Raw genomic sequence first — 22,109 nt, forward strand, 5'->3', positions numbered from 1 at the left:
AATTACCATTAAAGCAATTATTTAATTCAGTTTCACAAACTTTTATTGAGTTTATACTATGTGCTATACCCTTTGATAGATGCCTGGGATATATAGATGATGAAGCATTTAAATGTAACTTCCTCCAGAAGTCCTTCCTGTAATCCTTGAACAGGGGTAGGCCCCCATTATAGGGTCTCAGTGTACACTTTCCTTTTCATTTACTGCATTTATTCTAATGTAATTAAATATTTGTGTGATCATCTGTTTAATTTCTTTCCATTACCAGACTCCATGAGGGAACTGTATGTTGTCTTGTTTAGCACTGAGCACAGTGCCTGGCTCATTAAGTATAAGTAGGCACTCAGCAAATATTTATTGAATGAACAAATGATGAAATAGAATATCCTTTTAACAACTTGTACAAATGAAGTTAGGGAAGAATCTATGGAAGACATGAAGTGAAGGTAGTGAAATGCTCCAATTTGATACTAATTTTTGATGTTAGAATCAATGAAATTGACTAGCCTTAAAAACGCTGTTGTTTTTGTTTCTGTTCAGTGTATCATCTGAATTATCTGGCTGCTTTTCAGTTGATATCAAATGAGTGATTAACAAAATATATGTGAAAGATTAAAAAATTGATTTTATTGTATGATATTTTTATCAGCTAGTTACCAGGACACATTCTCACAATAAGTATTTCTCTCTAAAATAAGGAAGAGTATTTCTATCATTCTCTTATGTTCCAGTTTTGATTGCTTGACAATGACATAAATCATAGACTAGAAACCATACATTATGTGACCTCATTTGATTCTAACAACTAAGTTAAGTGTGAGGTGATTTTCTCTCTTTGGCGCCTTTTTAGATGTCTAATTAATAGTTGGCCATCTTGTCAAAACCTAAGAGTCTATTTTAAATTTTTTTTATTTAAATTCATTTTTTATCCAGATTATATAGTGGTTTATTTAGATAAATCAGTAGTTTGTGAAAATAAAAGGTTTTAAAATTTGTTTTATATGCATGATAGTTACAATTTCTCCCCCTTTGGCATCGAAGAGGTGAGGCTTCTATACTTTGATAAATTTTACATTCTAGGAAAGCTAAAATAATTTTAATTTAACATGTTCTTAGAGACTTACATGGTCATTTATTCAAGACACATCCAATGTGCTTTTTCCTACTTAAACTACATAGAACTTTTCCTTAAAACTGAACCCATATAAATATAGAACATTTTTCTAGGAAGATGTTTATATGCATTATAATTTTTAAAAATTCCTTAAAAGAGATGTGGAATTTGCCACAAATTGAAATCAACCCCTAATTAGTAGAAACCATTTATTAGCTTAAATTTACCACTCTGGGATCTTTTCTTTACTAGGAATTCACATAGTATAGACTTTGCACATAACATAAACAACAGTTCTGCTGGTGACAAATCCTGTGAGTTTTCCTTCATCTGAAAATGTCTGTATTTTTTCCTTCATTCCTAAAAGATATTTGCACTACAAATAGAATTTTGGCAACCGGCAGCTGGGTTGCCAGTGCTTTTCTTTCACTTCTTTAAAGATGTTGTTTTACTTTCTTCTGGCCTCCTTCGTTTCTGATGACAAATCTGTGGACACTAGAATCTGTTCCCTTATGTGTAATACGTTATTTTCCACCCTCAGGGCAAAGCCATGAGAGGAAAAAGAAAATGCAAAACCCATCCCCATGCTGGTTGCTTCTCCAAGTTTTAATCCCTTCCATAATCCATCTGCAGTTTTACTTTTCAGAACCCTTGGATAGTTTTTGTTTTGTTTGGGTTTTTGAATTTAGTTCTGAGTTCATGGTTGTAATTAGTAGGAGTGAAGGATTGTAAGGGGTTTACACCATTCTAGTAGAACTGGAACTCCTTTTCATTTTTTTTAAAGCATTTATCACTATCCAGAATAATCTCCTTTATTTATGTGTATGTTCTTGTCTCCCTACATTATTAGCAATAAAAAAATAACAAGCACTAATAATAAAGGGTTTATTATGTGCTGCTTTACATGTATTAACCTATTTAATCTTTGCAGCAATCTAATAAGTGAGTGCAATTTTTTTAAGCCAAATGAGTGTGAAAAGTGCTTCCACTCTTATTTAGCAGGCTTCCATTTTACTGCACTTCTTTCAGAATAGGTGCAATGTTCCAGAATACTTTGCTTTGATGAGTTAGTACAACGTTTTCCTCCATTTTTTAATAAAGAAGAAAATGTAGGCATAGAAGGGTAAAGTAACTTGCCTATGATCAGATAGTTGTAAGTGATGGGTTAGGGATATAGGCCTAGGGTGACTAGCTCCTGTGTCGTGGCCCTAACCACTCTACTAGAGTGCCTCTTGTTTCCTCTTGTAGTGGCTTAAGTAAATGTACTTAAGTGGTATGTAGTTCTCAAATGTTCTGCTTTAAAAATTTATATCCTAAAGAAGTATTTTAAGTAATCTTTGCAGTTTTGTTGGTTATCATGCTGTGTGAAATTCTGTAAATCTAAGTATGTCATATCTGATTGTCTTATAAAACACCATCATAAATGAATTTGTATTCCTAACCAAGAGGAGTGTGATACTTTTTTTTGACTAGAAACACCAAAGGTGCTATTTAATCAAATATGTGACCAAACATATATTATGCATTTGGAGTTATATATCATGAATATTCTGAAGTGTATTCTAAATCAGTTAAACCAGGCAGTATAGTAATATAATAACCATTCACAACAGATTATATTTAGTGTTATTATAGTTGAAGAGTATTGATCAAAGTACTCATGTTACTAAGTGATTCCTGGTTCATTTAAAACAAATTAGAAGGTGACTGAGTGCCTTTATTATACTAATGGAATTAGAAAGGGCTTTCTGTAATTATTTTTAAGGAGACTTTTAAAGAAACTTAGAGCCACTTGATGCATTTTTGAGTTACTACTCTGGGAATGGATTTTCCTGCCCTTTCTTTTCATTCCAAATTTCCCTGTGGCAGGAATATGCATTAAACACCAAGGGTCTTCTTTATGCTTTATTAAAGTTGTGATTTTTCCTCAAAAGTAGCTGCACAACATATGTTAACTTGTGTTCCCCCAAAAATAATGTGGATATACACTTACACATTACTATTTGAGGATATATCATGGTTTAGGTATACTAGTTACTTAACATAAATCATTCACCGTTTCATTGTTCTGCACATTAGATCTGACATCAAGTCCAGTTACTTTTTATTACCATGAAATGCATGTGACCAGGAAAAAATATGTATTTTTGGATTAACAAAAAACTTGTTGTCTAAGAAATAGATGATCTTTTAGTTCAAGGCTGTCTAATAGAACTTTCCAAAATGATGAAAAAGCTCTATATCTGAGCTGTCTAATACAGTAGCTCCTGGCCACATGTGGCTCTTGAGTACTTAGACTGGCTAGTGTTACTGAGGAACTAAATTTTTAATTTTAAATTTCAGTAGTGACTACTGTAATGGACTATGCCATTTTAGTTGTTTGCCATTTCATAAAGTTCTAGTATTGAATATTATATGCATTAGGATTAGAATTAAAATATTTGACACACCATGCAATGCAATCCTTTGAAAATGGGATTTCTCATTACTGGTAATCTGCTTTCACGAGAAAAAAACTTGTTTCTCCTTTTGGAGAAGGAACCTGCTTAGAATATGCTTTCTTTCTACCCAAAATAGCTAAGTCAACAATATAATCTTCCTTTGGAATGTAGTAATTGGAATTTATTCCAGAGATGTGATGGTGAATCTGCAGAGACTTGACTGAAACAGATGGACCTGGATTGCACCGTAAATAAGTAGACACAAAAACAGCTTGCTTTGGTTTTTGTTTCCCTAGCAGTAAAACTTAAAATATGTTTATAGTATAAAAATGTACATTTTGTAATTGGAACTATTATTAGCTTTTGGTTAAATGTAAGTTTATTAGCTTTTCTATGAGAGACGAAAAGCTTTCCAGCAACACTAACAATTGTCAAACTAAGCTTTGAACCCAGTGGTGATTGACAAGATTATTTTACTCTTAATTAAAAGTTACCATTGTTGTGATTTCATTTAAATTATTTTAAATCACTTACAAAAGTTATATTCTCTCAGGTCTAATTTCAGCATACCTTAGATTTTCTTATGCTAGTTGTTTAGTCATTTTTAAAACAATGGTATATGCAATGGAATACTACTCAGCCATAAGAAACGATGAAATCCAGCCATTTGTGACAACATGGATGGACATTTCGGGTATTATGCAAAGCGAAATAAGTCAGAGGGAGAAGGTCAAGTACCGTGTGATTTCCTTCATTAAGTAGTAGATAATAACAATAAACAAACACATAGAGACAGAGATTGGATTGGTGGTTACCAGAGGGGAAAGGGGGACGGGGGAGGGCGAAAGGGATAATTCGGCACATGTGTGTGGTGATGGGTTGTAATTAGTATTTGGGTGGTGAACATGATGTAATCTATGCAGAAATAGAAGTATAATTATGTACACCTGAAATTTATACAATGTTATAAACCAATGTTACTGCAATAAATAACAAATTAAAAAAAATAAAAATAAAACAATGGTAGACAAGAAAGAAAGAAACTGATATTAATGAGAAAACTATAAATATTTTTTTATAACTAAAAGCCATTTTCTCATATGAGATGTATTGCCTATACACATCACTTCTTAAATTAGTGGATATACTTGGTGTATTAATGTTTTTTACATCTCATGGATACATAAATTAGGATATAATATGTATATTTTGTGTTTCTTGATGGTACAAAGTAGAAATATGTTTGCCATGTGCCAGTGGTGATTGTAGGGTATGCACTTAGAATTCATTTCTCAAAGAACAAGCAATAGCACTATCCTTTCTTCACAATTCGGTTACCTGAGATTGTAGCTTGCACATGGTCAACTTATTTTAATACTGTCAATAATTATTTCCATAATCATTGCGGTTTTGCCAACATATTACAAAACCACAATAATCATGGAAATCATAATGCTGTCACTCTAATGGAAATTTTTTAATATGTAGGGTAAAAATAAAACTTGCCTCATTTTAAACTTTTTTTATTTTCATTTTTACAAAGTTCTTTAGGAGTGCTTTAGGAAAAACCAGGTATGTGGAAATTTTCAACTTGAATTGCTTCACATTATCCACAAAGTGATGAAACAAAACCAAAAAAGAAATGTATTTTTTATTCCTCACTCGTTAAATCAGTAATGCTTTATTTTAAGGAAAACCCTCACCTTTGTAGAGAAACTGAGTGTGGAAAGTTTCAGCATCAGGAAATGCTTGAAAACAGATGTTTATAATGAAAACTCGTGTTCCTGGTGTTTAATGCTCTTTACAGAGTGTGCTATTAGGAGTGTGCCTGCTGGAGAGAGAAAGGGTGGTAAAGTAGGATTAGGTTTATGGAGTTAAATAGGTAACCCATGCAGCACTGTAAAAAGAAAACAGGCTTCCACATGATGGGAACGTTTGTACCGGAAAAGGGACTTGGTGAGCATCTGTCCAGTCTTTAGTTCTAGAAGAGAGTAAACATTTAAGCTTGGCACATGTCTTCTGATACAAAAGCTATTATTAATCCTAAAAATCTACAGATTTTAATCTACAGTTAAATTAATACCCAGGAAAAATATTTTCACCTATGCCTTTATAAAATGTGCTTCAGTTCAGAGACTTAATTAAAGACAATGGAGAAGGATTTTTACCTTTTCCAAACCCATGAGGAGCTGGGATCTGGACATCTTTAAGATTTTCCAGAATTTTGTACTAGTCTGGTCATGTGGCATTTTCCTACGAGATTTAACTTAATTTGCTGCTCTTCACAGTCAGAAGCTATGAGCTGGACTGGGAGAGCAAGGTTACATTCCAACTGTCCCATCATTTCAACCAGCTCAGCATTGGCTTCAACCGTAGACCTCAGTATTTCCACGGCTGAATTTTGCTCAAATTAGACATTCTAAACTGTTCTAAACCATTCTTTTGGTATGAACAGATTAGGACTGGTTATTAAAATAAGAAGCAATCTCTATTTAAACAATCAAAACCAAATCATTTAGAGTCCTAGCCAATAGAAGTTATGACTTATAAGTGATAATTGAATGTAACAAATATTCCTATTCGTTTTAAGTGAAGAAACAATAATTTTATTTTCAGGGCCGTCCCAGTGGCGCAAGTGGTTTAAGTGCCCGCGCTCCGCTGCAGCGGCCCAGGGTTCGCCGGTTTGGATCCCGGGCGCACACCGACACACTGGTTGTCAAGCCATGCTGTGGCGGCGTCCCATATAAAGTGGAGGAAGATGGGCATGGATGTTAGCCCAGGGCCAGTCTTCCTCAGCAAAAAAAGAGGAGGATTGGCAGATGTTAGCTCAGGGCCGATCTTCCTCAAAAAAAAATAATAATAATAATAATTTTATTTTTAAAAATTTTTAACAATCTTATGAGTTTAGTTTTTCAAAAAAGCACTGGTGAGCTTTTTCTGATCAAGCTCATGGTACAGTGCCTGGAGAAATGAGTATAAAAGGCACCATTACTCTGCCTCACTATTCCTCTACAGCTAACGTCTTGAGTTCAAGGAATATGTGATGTCACCAGATTTCCTAGAATGGTTTATTCTAAATAATTCCCCCCATATAATGGAAATGATTTAAAATTCAATCAAACTGTCCTTTTATTGTTCTTAAGATTACTCCACCGTCCAAATTTTATTGTAGTCTTTTAACTGTTTTGTCGGAGTATATATTATACTGAGAAATATTATTTAGGAGTAAAAACACATAAGACCTAAGGGAGATTTATTGCACTTAAGTTACACCCAATTTCATGGATTTACAACTGAAATTTGAGGGCATTTTCCCCGTGGATAATGAATTATCTTAATGGGACAAATAATATGAAGTGTCTCTAATTGGACTGTGACATAAACCATGTGTTTTATAGGTTTATATTTCATTTTATTCATAAATCAAATGGATTTTACCCACTATTTTACAATGAAAACTAAAATCTCCCAAAAGATTCTTCCTGAGGGATAAATTCTTTTATAGAAATGTCGCCATTTTTAAGATAATATAAACGTATTGGCCTCTCTCCTTTCTGTTTTCTGATTTGAGTCTCTGCATTTTTGAGATGTACTTGTTTAATTTTAATGAGTGGCAATATTTTGTTTGTTTCATTTAATGTGTGGCGGACAGCATTTTGCATAGGGACATCTATGGTAAAGGATTTGCCATAGAAAATTGAGAATTATGTGAGATATAGTGTGATTTTAACTTTTTGAGCAATCACAAGAATACTTTTCTATAACTCAGGCCTTTTTGTAAGTTCTGTTTCCTCATTCACAAAAGTGATAATTATTTTTTTTTTATTTATTTAAAAAAAATAATTATTTTTTAAAACTATATTGTTTAAAGGCAGTTTTCTGCTGGTGACAAATATTAAGTGCAAAATTAATTATTGCTATTGAACATTTAATAGCTATGAAAGTTTAGGACAATTTAGAAAATGAATTAGAGAAAGTGTTATGTTGGCTAATTCTTCGAAGATTCATTAATTGCCCAAGTATACCCTGAGCACATACATGAAAGCTTAAAACTTTTAGCTTTCACTTCAAAGGTCAAAATGTGTGTGTGTCTCCCTCTGTTAGAAAATGCACTCTCTCAAGACAAGATTTTATCTTGCTCGCTGCTGTGTTGCCTGTGCCCACAGCTGGACCTGACACTCAGTAATCTTTGTTGAATGAATGAATGGAATTTTATTTCCCTGAAGGAAGAATTGACTTTTACTTCATGAAGTGTGATAAATTCATATTTTGGTGTTTGCTGCTTACTTAAAGCTTGGTTAATAACCAGAGCTAAAACAGAAATTTTTTGTAACAGTCTGTGGTTTAGTATAACTCTGATATATCCAATTTTGGATACTTTGTATTACATATATAAAGAAAAGATCATGGTAATTTTGTTAATATATAACTATATTTATGTTTCTGTCAAAGGGTAAATTTCTATTAAAAAAACAAATTAATAGATATTAGCTTTCTATAACAGCATTTGAAATGTCTCTTCAAAGGTTTCCTGAGATTATTGTAGAATGCTGTTGTTATTTACAAATATGTTAAATTTATATGATATTATCTTTTACTTTAAAACTTCATAATTTGTTATTTGCAATGAAAAGTGAAAAAGAACTGAGGCTAATATAGACTATAAATTCAACCATTATTCCTCTGACAAAAGATTAAGCCTTTCATTAAAGTTAATTAAAGTTTCAAACAGCATTAAACATCCATAGTATAAAAAGCAATATGCTAGATGCCAGGTTTCTTGTTTTTAAAAATTATTTAATCTAGTGAGGAGATTACGTAGATCTAAACATAAAGTAGGATAAATGTGTAGGCAACATAATCTGAGAATTCAATTCTGATTAATATAGTGTTGCCATATATGGATTAACAAGTTTTAAAGAACCTAAATACGGTGACATTTACTTATTAAAGCTACATGAACTACAACTTAATCTTTCTTTGATGATAGATACTAAAAATTTCAGTATCCAGTACACATTAACTTAATTAAAAATTAGTTATTATTGTATCAGAAAAGCATAAAACTGCATGTTAATAAAGTCCTCTGGTGGGGAAAGAGCCGGGAAGGATGTTACATATCAACTGGAATCATTTCTAGCTAAGGAGGAAGTATGTTACCTTCTGTTAGGCACGGCATAGTGTTAGCAATTTCTTACTGAAGATGCCTCTTTTGCTTCTTCAACATCCTCAAATAGTCATCTCCTGACTTAGGAAGAGCTCTGTTTAAGGCCTGAGGTGAACGCTTGCTAGGGTTCAGCTTGTGGTCCATAGACCAGCATTGCATCACATGGGAGCTTGTTAGAAATGCAGAATCATGAGCCCCTCTACAGACCAAATGAATCAGAATCTGCTTTTTACAAGAGCCCAAGTGATTTGTTTACCTACTGAAGTTTGAGAAGCACTCAGGTAAATAGCCCTCCCCTTTCGTTTCTTATGTTATCGTGGATTTCCTTCTTTTAGTGGAAGGGAGTAAGAATACAAATGGGGTGTATGTGTGTCTGCTTTCGTTTGTGTGTGGAAAGAGGGAAACAGAACCACATGTAGTATAAAAAACTCACTTTTCCCCACAGGGGTACCTCCTGAAGCAGTGTAATATCGTTAATTGTCTCCAGTGTGAGTTGATGTTTCTAGCTATGCGAGCATCTGAAGTATCTAGGCCCTTGGCCGTGATACTGTTTTCTCCCTTTGGAAGCAAATTAACCGTCTGCAAAAGATCCTGATTACTTGTCAATAGCAAAAGGAAAGGAGGGGTTTGCAAACAAAGTGCCATTTTCAAGGCAGTCACTATACTCTAATGACAGATACCTTAACAAGCATCCATTACATGCTGGGCACAGTGCTAATTACTGGAAGTGTAAGATCAATTATATTGGGACCCTGCTTTCAAAAACACTGACAGCCTAACAGGAGTCATGTAGAATAAAATGGTGCTTGCAAGCACTGGAGTCAGAGGTCTGCACTAGATCCCTACTATCCATTTCCTAGCTGTGTATTCTTAGACAAGTTACTCAGCTCCTCTGAGCCTTCGTTTTGTCACCTGTAAAATGGGGTTGATACCCGTGTCTTTCTCACAAATGAGGATAAAATGAAGATAATGCATGTGAAGTAGTTACTATACTTTGTGCCATCTAATAAACACTCAGCACATATTATTTACATAAATAACAAAATCTATTTACATAAGTAAGGGCAAGTTTAATTTCAGAAAGACTGTAATAGAAGTATGCATGAAGTTCTCTGGTACTCTCAGAGAAAGGAGCCCTGCCTAAGTTAGAAAGGAAGAGTTGTGGAGGGCTTCCCAGAGATGTGATTTTTGAGGTGGAGTTTGAAGAATCAGTCAAGTTCAACGGGGCAGAGAAAAGATAAGAGATATTCCAAGCAAAGAAAATCTCAAGTACCCAAGTCCAGAGGTGTGAAAGTTTTTATCTGAGCAATAGCAAGTAGCGTAGTGGGACTAGAACGTAGAGGGATAGGGTGTAGAAAGAATCACTCAGAAACTCAAAAAGGTTAGCTGGGGCCATGTCATGGAAGGTTATATATATATGTATGTATGTATATATATATTTTTTTTTGAGGAAGATTGGCCCTGAGCTAACATCTCTTGCCAATCTTCCTCTTTTTTCTTTTTTCTCCCCAAAGCCCCAGATACATAGTTGTGTATCATAGTTGTAGAGTTGTAGCTCTTCTATGTGGGACGCCGCCTCAGCATGGCTTGATGAGTGGTGAGTAGGTCTGTGCCCAGGATCCGAACCAGCGAACCCTGGGCCGCCAAAGCAGAGCACTCGAACTCAACTACTACACCACTGGGCCAGCCCCGGGAAGGTTATATATTAAATTCCAGCGTGTTTGAACTTTGACAAAGCAGTGGAGGGCTATTGAAGATTTTTAAACAGGACCGCTTGCTATGTGGAAGTGGGATGAAAAGAAGGAATCTATGTTAGAGACTCTCAGATGTCTTCCCCTGGGCCTCATTTCTCCTAAACTCCAAATCCTAATTGCTAGCTGCCTGCCATGTCCAGATTTCATCATACTCAAAACCAAGATTCTTTCCTTCAGAATCTGTTCTTGTGCCTGTGTTCCCTATATTGAAAAAGTAAACTAGCATTGCCATTCACTGAGTTCTTCAAGCTGAAAATTAGTAGTCATCCTTGGATTGTCATTTTCCAGTAGCTCCTTCCTCTGTCATCTCCCTGGCTTTTTCCCTCTTCCCTCTCTCTTCCTACCCTCTCTCCCCCAAACATGTTACTTTTCTGCTTCTCAATCCTGAACCTGGCCTTTCTTCTCGCTCATCACTGCGACAGCCCTAAGAGACCACTCATCTCCTTCCTCACTTCCTCAAAAAATCTTCCTGAAGCAAATTTGGGCTCTATTAGCCCCCTATAGCCTTCAGGTCACTGTCTACGTTCCTTGCATGACAGATACATGCTTCATACACATTTCCAATTTTACTTCTAAATTCCATTAAAAGGTGCGTTTGTCATCTCATTGTTACTTAATAAATTAACCTTTGGTGTGGAAAGAACTAGACTGTGACTAAGCACATTTTATTTATTGAGTGGAGTTGCAGAGATTTCTTGTTAGGACATTAGCTTAGATTTCTTTCCAATGGCGTCACCACCACCCTTTTGTAATTATAGGAACCAGCTGGTCATGAGAATAAATTGTTTCTTAAAATGTACTGGTGTTTCTTGACTGGGAACTGCTTTGATTGCATTGAGTCACATACCAGAGATTAAAAGCATACACTTTGGAGCCGCTTTAAGCTATTTTTTTTTTTTTTCACAATTTGATGTGACAGTTTTCACATCAAATTGTCATTTCCCAGACTTTGGATACAGTTTTTACATTTGGAAAGAGATTTCAAAAACAGTGACAAAATTCTGCAGTTTCTCTTCTTGTTGTTATAGGATGGCTGATATGGTGAAGCATATTTGGCTGGTTTCCCAGACGAGTGCCTGTGTCCCTCAGAGTTAAATAATAACTTTAAATTGTAATATAGTTCATTTACTCAGCCACTAGACTGTTGGTCTTCATAGCTGGGCTATCTGGTATCTTGTGAGCATTTTGTTTAAGAAAACAGGCTGTAAATGTAGAAAGGGACTAGATTAGTTGTTTCAGGGCCAACAGAATTCATCTACTTTTTTTCGTGTGTGAGGAATATTAGCCCTGAGCTAACATCCGTTGCCAGTCCTCTTTTTACTGAGGAAGGTTGGCCCTGAGCTAACATCCACGCTCATCTTCCTCTACTTGATATGTGAGACACCTGGTGCAGCATGGCTTGAGAAGCGGTGCGTAGGTCCGTGCCTGGGATCCGAACCTGCGAATCTCGGGCCACCCAAGTGGAGTGCACGAACCTAACCACTATACCACCAGGCCGGCCCCAAGTTCGTCTACTTTTTAAAGGAACTCAAACTATCGAATATTTTTATAGCTATTTCAAAAATATCTGTTTAGCCGCTTATTACTAACTTCCTTCTGAAAATTCCATATGAGTTCCACACTTACACTATGTAAAAGATAACAAGACACTTTTTAAAATTTTTTGCATTTTATTATTTCCTACTCTTCATTTTCTCCACTGGTATGATTTGACATTTCCCTGAAAATATTCTTTGTTTTAATTTACTACTGGAAGCAACTTTCAGGTGTGATTAATCCTATAAATATATAAATGAGGAAAATACCAGTTATATGTGTATAATTAAATATCAAAGAGCTGGTGTTTATACATTTATTTTCTATATGTATCGTAATGAAAATTAAATTTAGCATATGCTAAAATAAATAGGGAAATGACTCATTCAAAATTTGCCTTTATTGGGCTGGCCCCGTGGCTTAGCGGTTAAGTGCGCACACTCTGCTACTGGCGGCCCGGGTTCGGATACCAGGCACGCACCGACGCACCGCTTCTCAGGCCATGCTGAGGCCGCGTCCCACATACAGCAACTAGAAGGATGTGCAACTGTGACATAGAACTATCTACTGGGGTTTTGGGGGAAAAAAAAAAAAGGAGGAGGATTGGCAATAGATGTTAGCTCAGAGCCAGTCTTCCTCAGCAAAAAGAGGAGGATTAGCATGGATGTTAGCTCAGGGCTGATCTTCCTCACAAAAAAAAAAAAAAATTTGCCTTTATTAGGTAAATCCATCTCGTATGTATTTTACAGGTCACAATAATCCTTTCTATGAAAAGGACTTGATGAAAAAATGCTCTAGGGGCCAGCTCCATGGCCAAGTGATTAAGTTCGGCACACTCTGCTTCAGCGGCCTGGGTTCAGTTCCCAGGCTCGTTCCTTCACCACTCATCGGCAACCATGCTGTGGCGGCGACCCACGTACAAAATAGAGGAAGATTAGCATAGATGTTAGCTCAGGGCGAATCTTCCTCAGCAAATAAATTAATTAATTAAATAAAAGATTTTTTAAAAATGCTCTAAAATAGAACAGAAATTGAATTCAAATTTTTTAACTTAATACATTCATGCATAGGTACAAGGTGGCCTATATTTATTATACTCTCAAAAGAACTTGAGAATTGTCACTTAACCATTCTACTTTGTAATGGTTTGGCTTTAGTGGTTTTCACCAAACATTTAGATATAATGTTTGCAGATATTTCTTGATAAACAGTTGCTTTCATTTTACATTGGAAAAATAATCTTCCTTCATCAGGGAAGGGAAAATGAAATAATGATTCATGAAGAAATAAATGTTGATTTTTGTCTTTCAGACCTGAAGATTATCGGCTATAAGAGAATGAAAATTACAGAAAATAACAACAAGGTGATTGAAACTTCTTCCTGATGAATTTCTCCTAACCTACAGGGCAGAGTGAACCAAGGACTGCATTTTGACAAAGTTGTTATGAGTACTGGAAGTTTGTGGAGAAAGGTCAGGAAAGGATATTCCTTCAACAGGAAATTGCAATAAAATATTTTATAGAATTGTTTTACTATGTAATCTGATTTGAATGTTATAAATGATGATAAGAATAAAATGGCTTACTTGGTTGACTATTCAATTTTGCATTTAATGGAAAAAAACCCTACGTAGCATCGCAGTTTAAGTTGCCAGCAAGTGCCCATCCATGCAGATTTCTTCAAGTTCTGGATCACTGTTCTTGCCACCTGGGAAAACAAGGCCCACCTTCACTTTTCCTTTCAGTGACTATTTGATCTAACCTCCCATTCATCTGAGTTCATCCCTCCAGCTCAGGAGGGTAAGATTTGCCCTGAGGTATTTACAAACTGCTGTCATCTTTTTTCACGTAGCCTCTTTGGTCTCCCTGATACCAAAATAACAAAATAATGCCTGTCTACTGCCTAGAAATCTCACTGCCCTGCCTGTGATGCTGTTTGCAGACCTCTGCTCTATATCTCCATATCTCTCTTATTGGTTCCTATTAAATTCTGTGCTGGGCACTTAGATTGGGCTGTTGGGATAACTATCCCTAGCAAAATCTCTTCTCTAGAAATTAAGATGCTGAACTACTGTATTTGGGCATTTTTATGGTAGTTTTTTTTTTCTTCTCTTGCCCTAGACAACTGGGAGTGAGTTTCTGACCACCTTTCCCATTCATTCAGCAAACATGTATTGAGTGCCTGCTCTATGCCAGGCACAGTGCTAGGCCTCGGGGAAACAGAAGTCACACGTCTTCCCCCAACACCGGCCACACCAAAAAACATACAGTCTATTGCAGGGTAGAAAGGAGCTGATAGAGACTTGTAAATAACCACAGCTGGGCGTTGGAGGTGCTGATGTAACAATGTGTGACCTATGATGTAAGTGTGTTTAGAGGGCAAGAGTAACTGGCCTTAAATAGGAAGCATTGCTAGTAAGCACCTGCTAATGTGCCAAACACAACTGCTTTATTTAATTCATTTAATCCATACATCAACCCTATAATGTACATAGTTATCCTTCTCATTGAAAAATGGGCACGCTGAGGCAGCAGTAAGTAACTTGGCCAAGGTCACAGAACTGAGTGGTAAAATCTGGATTTGACCAGGCAGTCTGGCTCAAAAGCCCATGGACTTAGCCACTGCTAGATGGGAAGGAATATTTATACTTATGTATCACAGATTCTGTAATAAAGCAAGCATAACCTGGTACAGGTCAACAGCTACCATTCACAACGAAATGGTAGTTACATTTTAAACTGTTAGACCAAAAAGAAGCTCCACCGCTTACTTTCGATGTGATAATCTTAGATGTGAGCCAATATAAAATAAGCCCACAGCTCCTGATGCAGCAGCGTTAATAGGGAGGCATTTTTATCTGGTATATCCAAAGCACCTAGAACGATGCCTGGCACATATTTCTTGGTTGCTGAAAGGCTCACTGAAGAAAGCCCTTGTTTCCAACAAAACTGCAGGATTTGAACAGGTGAGATCATAGTGACGTGCTGTATAAGAATATTGAGCCCAGTCATCATAATACTAAAGATTCGATAAGAATATTGAGACTAATCGCCAGCAACCTCACTCTCACTTGCTGTGTGAGAGCCCCCTTGGCAGGGGAGGAGCTGCCTGATCCTACAGACCCATGTAGACCTACACGGGGGCTATGTTGGTGGACTGAATTGCTCCTCCTCGCAGTTGGGAGCTCACTCCATTTTGATTCAGAGAGAACCAGAGCACAGAGGCTTTTGCACCAAGTAAGTGGCCTTCAGAAACAGAAACTCTTAGACCGTCCACCGCGTGCCCATTTGCCATTGCTTGAGAGTTTAACAGCCTGACCTGTCCATATCCTGAGAGAACACAACCACAAGTAGCCAAATAAAAATCACAGCTCTCTGTGTGGGACTCAGTAACCTGATGGGGGAAGACAAACTGGACCACTAGAATTGCAGCTCCTATTGAAGTAAAATGAATAGAAGAAGCAGAACTTCAAAAAAATAAGAAGTCTTACAGAAAAAGAAGGAAACCCTAATTATTACAAGAAGTGTATGGCAAGGACAAGATTGATATATATCTTCTGGTGCTATGTGTGCCTGTAATGTGCAAATTAGTGCAGATAAATAAATTCACCAAAACCAAAATCATATTTGTTCATATGCAATTTTTCACCAGGTGACTGCTTTATGCTATTGGGTATGTTAAAAACAAGACAACAGGCCCAAAATGGAGTCGATTATGCTAAGCCTCATGTCACCAAATCAAGACTTAATTACGGTTTCAGCTCTCCCAGAAATGGAATCTTAAATTATTCAGTCGGAATCGCATGATCGGCACTAGTTCGATAATCTGCCCAGTGAGACCCCTGCCATCCCCTAAAGGAAAGTAACCCCCTTTTTTTGCCTAGTATAACTTCCTTGTTCCTGCTTCCTTCTGCCTTATACAAGTCTTTCATTTTGAACAGCTCCTTGGAGCTCCTATCTATCTGCTAGGTTAGATGCTGCCCAATTTGAATCAATTTTTGCTCAAATAAACTTAAAATTGTTAACATGCCTCAATTTACCTTTTAACAGGTAACACCAGGTAAATGTGAAAAACACCATCCAGCTGAGCATAATGACCTGGGGAAGAATATACAAAACACCTTATCTCTCTTACCCCATTTTACCCATTGCATTGCCTGCTGTATTCCAACTTTGTAGACTTTCTCAGTAAAACATGAGTAAGTGTCTTGATTATATCGCGAAGGAAAAAGGAAAAGCCTTAAGTATTTCGAAGTTGGGAAACAAGAGAAAATGTGACATTGCAATAGCCACTTGGCCAAAGTAATCACATTGATGAACAAGGACACAACACTGAAAACAGAAGAAACAAGAGCTTAATATTAACTTCCCAATAATCACCTTTCTGAGGAACTGAAAACTGAAAAGCACTCATTTGCAGTGGGCTGAAGATAACTGCAAATCTCATGTGGCATCAGTGCATGATGTCATCTGATCTCATTTAGGGCCATACAAATAGCTTCTTTATGAGAAAGGGCAATTAACAAAACAATAAAAGTGGGATTTCTGTTTTAAGCCAGTTGAGAAGAACAAAAACAGGACAATAAGCCACAGCCATCTACCTCTGGTATCATTTTGTTCGAAAAACTGTAATCTTCCACCTGTTCTCCATAGTTCAAAAACCACAACTCTTCACTATAAACACCTCCACCAAACAAACTTCATGTCTTGTCAAAATAACGTTCTGTATTTGCTATTATGTTTCTTTATTGGGACGTTTAGAATTGTAGTTTTCTTGTATCTCTTACAAGACTGTACAAGTTTTGAGTTTTCTGCCCCAACTCCATTTTTTCCTATGAACCCTGTTACTTTTGGAGCACAAAATTCCATCATGCAGGGATTATTTTCTCAGGAAGACATATGGCACATTATAGGACAGATGGCTGTACTCACTGTAATTACTGGTTTAGCACATCTTTCTGCCAGGCTGACTCTTCCTCCAGGTTTCTAAGAGGTCACACTGTCCCAATCCCACTAGAGGTGGCCACCTGGGAGATATTGTGCCAAAAAGTCTGGTGCCATCACCTTGTCATGCCTGGGTTAGAGTAGGGAGCACCTCACTGTAAGCCTCCTGAGTGGGCATAGTGATGCTGTTGCCAAGCATGTCCTCATCTCCAGGCATGGGGTATCTCTGGTGTTCAGTCAGGACCTAGCAGGTGGGCCAAGATAATTCTAAAGCAGATCTTTACAGCCATCCTTTGCTCAGACTGCCATCTTTTCCTTTCTTATCCTAATTCCTACTCTAAATTTACAAAGTGAATACTAAGAACTATGATTGGTGAGAGTGGTAAATAATATCTCTTGGTTTAGACAAACTGAGTCATGTGTTGGCCCAGAGGCTAGGGTTGTGGTAATGAATCAACGCCGCCATCTTTACAAGAGATTAAAGGAGCAGAATTTTGTTTTACCTTTAAAGTTTAACCTAGATGACGGAAGTTAAAAAAAAATGCATGTAAGTTGCAGTTATCAGATTCTTACTGTAGTTCCTTCCTCTCTTTTATTGCTAATTCCCTCCAAGCCAGACCTAGACACTGTCACTATGCCCATGCCCCATCTTGTTTCTATGCTGCAGTTGACTGATTTGTTTTCCTACCTTCTCCTGGAAAAGGGGGTTAGTTCCACATGCAGCCAAGAACAACATTAAATGTCCAGCTCTCTCCTGGCTGAAAATTCCTGCATAGTAGCAAGTTCTGAGTCTGTAAAGCCGAGAAGTCCCAGGAGGGATTCTGCTGCCAATCTCTACAATGCTGAGTTTGAATTGGATAGGACCCTATTTAAGAAGGTATGATCTTTCCAAAACAGACATTAAGGCTCCATTTCAACTTAAATAGGGCTCTTGCAGAGAAATGGTATTTCTCTCTCTTTGCCCAAAAAATCTAAAATAAGAGAGTTGAGTAGTTTTGCAGCATCACTACTACTCAAGGCTTTGCCTTGGAAGAATGTAAATCTAAGATCGGCTACCCGTAAAACAAACGGTCACTCCACCTGAGGGCCAATTTTTATTAGGGTGGCTGCCAGGAAGGTTGAGGATACATTTTCCACATGAAGATGGCATAAACAGGACGTCTGAAGGAGACACACATTTGTATCAGTGCCACTTGGTCCACGAAAAACTCTTTGATTTCAAACAAATCTTTGTTTCAAGGCTTAACTTTGCACTTATTGCCTTCACTTTTCAATTCCAAAGTTAATACCTATTAAAACCTTGCAAATAGTGGCTGCTACAAGACTGTTCTGTTGCTAGTGGACACCTGTGCTTTATAGGTTGATGTTATGGAGCTCCAACTTGTCAACCTGCATTAAATTGTTTAGAATCAACACTTTGAAATTATGATACCATCTGGCATCTTCTTTAGCAATCTCAAAACTAAAAACTGTTTTTGACATTTAGAGGAAATTCTGAGTATAAAGCATCTGTCTTTTACTTTTTGGCAAATTCACAATGTCCAAATAAAATATTTTTATAACTTGGTAGAAAAGTATTACCCAGGTATTTTATTATTACACACTGTTACCAGTACGGTGTATATGCAGAGCCAGTAAATTATGGAGAAATGTGAATATGTATATGCTTCAGAAAATTGTATCTAGAAGTCTAAATTTTGGAAGCAGTGATTAATTAGCCAACTCTCCAATCTATGTTAACAAGGAGATCAGCTGCTATATTTTGTGCATTCATTCAACCAATAGTTCCAGAAACTATTCTAGACGCTTGAGATACATATGCGGATACAAGTTGCCTGCTATCATGGTGTGCTATTGTGATTTATAATAAGAAATATATATATATATTTGATCTTTGTCCCTGTTTCTGGCACAGAGCTCCTATAATCCTTGGAATATCCTAAGTGGTGAGAGCGATAAAGGTCTTTTTTGTTATGGGTCCAGGTCTAGTCCACATGTCTCTGACAATCCTTGTCCGCAGCTACCTGAGGCATGTTCTCACGGTGAAAGGCAGAAACACAAGAGAGCAAGCCTAACTATGTAAGCAGATTTCAAATGTCTGCTTGCCATGTGTGCACTAACATCCTGTGTAGGCCAGTATAAGGCCAAGTCAAGGGCTTGGGAGGTATTCTGCTCCCACAGTGGTGACGGAAGGGGGCAGGGAAGACTGGGTATTTTTTATATATAATTTACTCAAAGAGCAATGGAGAGAAAAGGTTGGATTCTATGTTTTTAAGGTAGAGCTGGTAGGATTTTTGACAGATTGAATAGAGTAGGAAAGAAAGAGTACTCAAAGATGACTCCAGGTTGATCACTTTCATCCTTTAAGGAATCCTTTGGGCACTCACCTCATCCTAAGAGGGTGAAATAAGGAAGAAAAGAAAACAAATCTATTGAGACCTAAGGGAGTAAAAAAATGTTTTTTCTTGACCCTGTTTCTCTGAGCAGCCACCCCGCTATGTTTTTGTTCATTTTTGCACAAGACTCATCCAAAGAGTAGAATATACTTGCCATCTCCATTTTTTTAAGCCTCTCTTTTTCTTTTCAATTCTCTCAAGCTTTTGCCCTCACCATTCCAAAAAAATTCCTTTCTTGAAGGTCTCAAATGACCTTCACACTTTCCATTTATCTCAGAGTAAAAGCCAACATTTGTACAATGTCCCACAAGCCAATATATAATCTGGCCCCCAGTCGTCTCTCTAATCTCATCTCCTACAATTCTCCTTCTGCTTGGCCATGCTAGCTCCTTGCTTTCCTGGAAGACCTCAAGTGCCTTCCCTTCACAGGGCCTGTGCTCTGACCATTCCCACTGCCTGGAATGCTCTTCCTCTATTATCGCCTCATGGGCAGTAATTACGCCCTCGCCTCCTTCCAGTCTTTGCTCAAAAGTCTCTACTACTCTGACCACCTTATTTAAAACTGTAGCCCTCTCCTTCTCACCCCCAGCACTCCCCATCCTCTTGCCTTTATGTTCCTGTAATACATTCTTTGTATGCGCTGTATCATTTACTTACTTAAGTTTATTGTTTATTTTCCATCATTCCCACTAGAATACAAGCTCAACGAGAGAGATTTTTGTGTGTCATGCTTGCTAATGTATTTCAAGTGCCTAAAACACACCAGGGATATACAGCTGTTGCTCCACAAACACACTCCCATAGTTCAAATGTACACGATAACTTGGGCAATCGCAAGTCTCCTAATTAGTCTCTTGGACTCCAATTTCTACCCTCTTGTTACAGATCCCTTCCGCTCACCTGTGACTTTAGCCAGAGTTATGGATGGCAGTTCTGAGAGTTCAGACTCAACTCTGCTGTTAGTGTCCTATCTCACACATATTCGAGGAACTTCTGCTTTCTGTCTCAGAGTACTCTCATGCAAGGGTACCTTCTAAGCAGAGTACTCTCTCTTTTTCTCAAGGTTAGACGTTAACACCCTGAAGGGCAAGGCTCAACCGGTGGGAGACAGGAGTCAGAGGAGGAAAGCTTCAGCCTCCCATCCTCTAGGGGACAATCCTAAGAAGTATTCTCAGAGGTCACGGAGGAACTGAGTCCCCACTGCCTACTGCAGAGACCCTGATTATACACCTTCATATTGGCTTTTCCTTGTTTCCTGTCTCATTTGCTCTGCTCGCTCACTGCTGTTTCTTTGGATCACCTGCCAAATAAATTACCTGCACCAAAATCTTCATCCATGTCTACTTCCAAAAGAACCCAAGCTAACACATGCTCTAGACCATCTTCACATTGAAGCTAAGGAGATGTTTCTAACATAAAGTTCTCTTCATATTACTCCCAAACCAAAATACTTTGATAATTCTCCATCACCTGGCCTAAACTCCACACACCTTAGCAATGCCTGTAAGACACTTTCAGATTTTAGTAATCCCACCTCTCCATCCCCTTCTCCACCCGCTCCTATTGTTGGACTTTACATTCCAGTCCCTCTTAAACATTGATAATTCCCAAACCACTATGCCCTCATTCCTCCATGCCCTGGAATACTTCTCTCCAGTTATCCTCTACCAACCCTATTTCCCCCATGTCTCATACATCTCGGTTCTTTCTAGGCATTCTTAGGTATTTCTTCTCCCTTGCTATCTCTATTCCCTCTACAGACATCCATTATGACCATTCCCTTGTTGCGTTATAATTGCTTGTCTCTCCATTGATGAGTTAAGCTTATGGAGAGCAGAGAATGTGTCTTTTCTTTTGTGTATCCCCATCACTTAGCACAGTGTCTGGCCTTGGAAACCTCTAAAAAAGTGCCTGGCACATAGTAGACCCATAAACGTTTGTCGCATGAGTGACGGCAGCTATATTGGCTATGGTAACGCTAGCTAGTATAACACACACACACACATTTCTGGGCTGTTACTCAATAAAAGTTTATTTCTTGTTCATGTAACAATACAATGCAAATGTTCCTGATCAGTCTCTGGTCTTCCACAAAGTCATTCGGGTACCTAAACACCTTCCATCTCATGAGTCCACCCTCCTATAAGACCTTGGAGTCTTCTGCATTCAGGTAGCAAATGGGAAAGAAGCAGGTGGACAAGACACACGTACTTAACTCTCCTAACTCAGAAGTCACACACATATTTCACTGGTGGAGAACATGCCGTGGAGCCCTACTGAGGGGGTCTGAAAATCAGAATCTAATTTATACTCAAGAAGAGAATACAGGGGGCGGGCCCAGTGGCGTAGCCGTTAAGTGCGTGCGCTCCACTTTGGTGGCCCAGGGTTCACAGATTCGGATCCTGGGCGCGCGCCGACGCACCGCTTGTCAAGCCATGTTGTGGCAGCGTCCCATATAAAGTGGAGGAAAATGGGCACAGGTGTTAGTGCAGGGCCAGTCTTCCTCAGCAAAAAGAGGAGGATTGGCATCGGATGTTAGCTCAGGGCTGAGCTTCCTCACAAAAAAAAAAAAGAAGAGAATATAGTTTGTCTGAAGCTAGCCAATCTCTAACACAGCAGCCAATAAGAAATTATCTGGGGGTCAGCCCCGTGGCTTAGTGGTTAAGCGTGCGCACTCCACTGCTGGCGGCCCGGGTTCGGATCCCGGGCACGCACTGATGCATCACTTGTCCGGCCATGCTGAGGCCACGTCCCACA

General features: G+C 37.8%; 1 protein-coding gene across 3 annotated transcripts in view; it reads left to right on the forward strand.

The window, feature by feature from the left end:
• MRPL13 (mitochondrial ribosomal protein L13) overlaps window positions 1–13,609 on the forward strand; it is a 40,923-nt gene extending 27,314 nt beyond the window's left edge. For all 3 annotated transcript variants that reach the window (XM_087447493.1, XM_004431109.3, XM_087447494.1), the window contains one exon: window positions 13,324–13,609. In XM_087447493.1, the coding sequence (XP_087303619.1) occupies window positions 13,324–13,345 (22 nt within the window). In that variant the 3' untranslated portion in view covers window positions 13,346–13,609. The remainder of the gene's footprint in view (window positions 1–13,323) is intronic.
• Window positions 13,610–22,109: the final 8,500 nt, after the last annotated feature.

This window comes from Ceratotherium simum, chromosome 23 (assembly GCF_057802395.1).
Source record: "Ceratotherium simum simum isolate JZ-2026a chromosome 23, ASM5780239v1, whole genome shotgun sequence".
Lineage (NCBI taxonomy): Eukaryota > Metazoa > Chordata > Mammalia > Perissodactyla > Rhinocerotidae > Ceratotherium > Ceratotherium simum.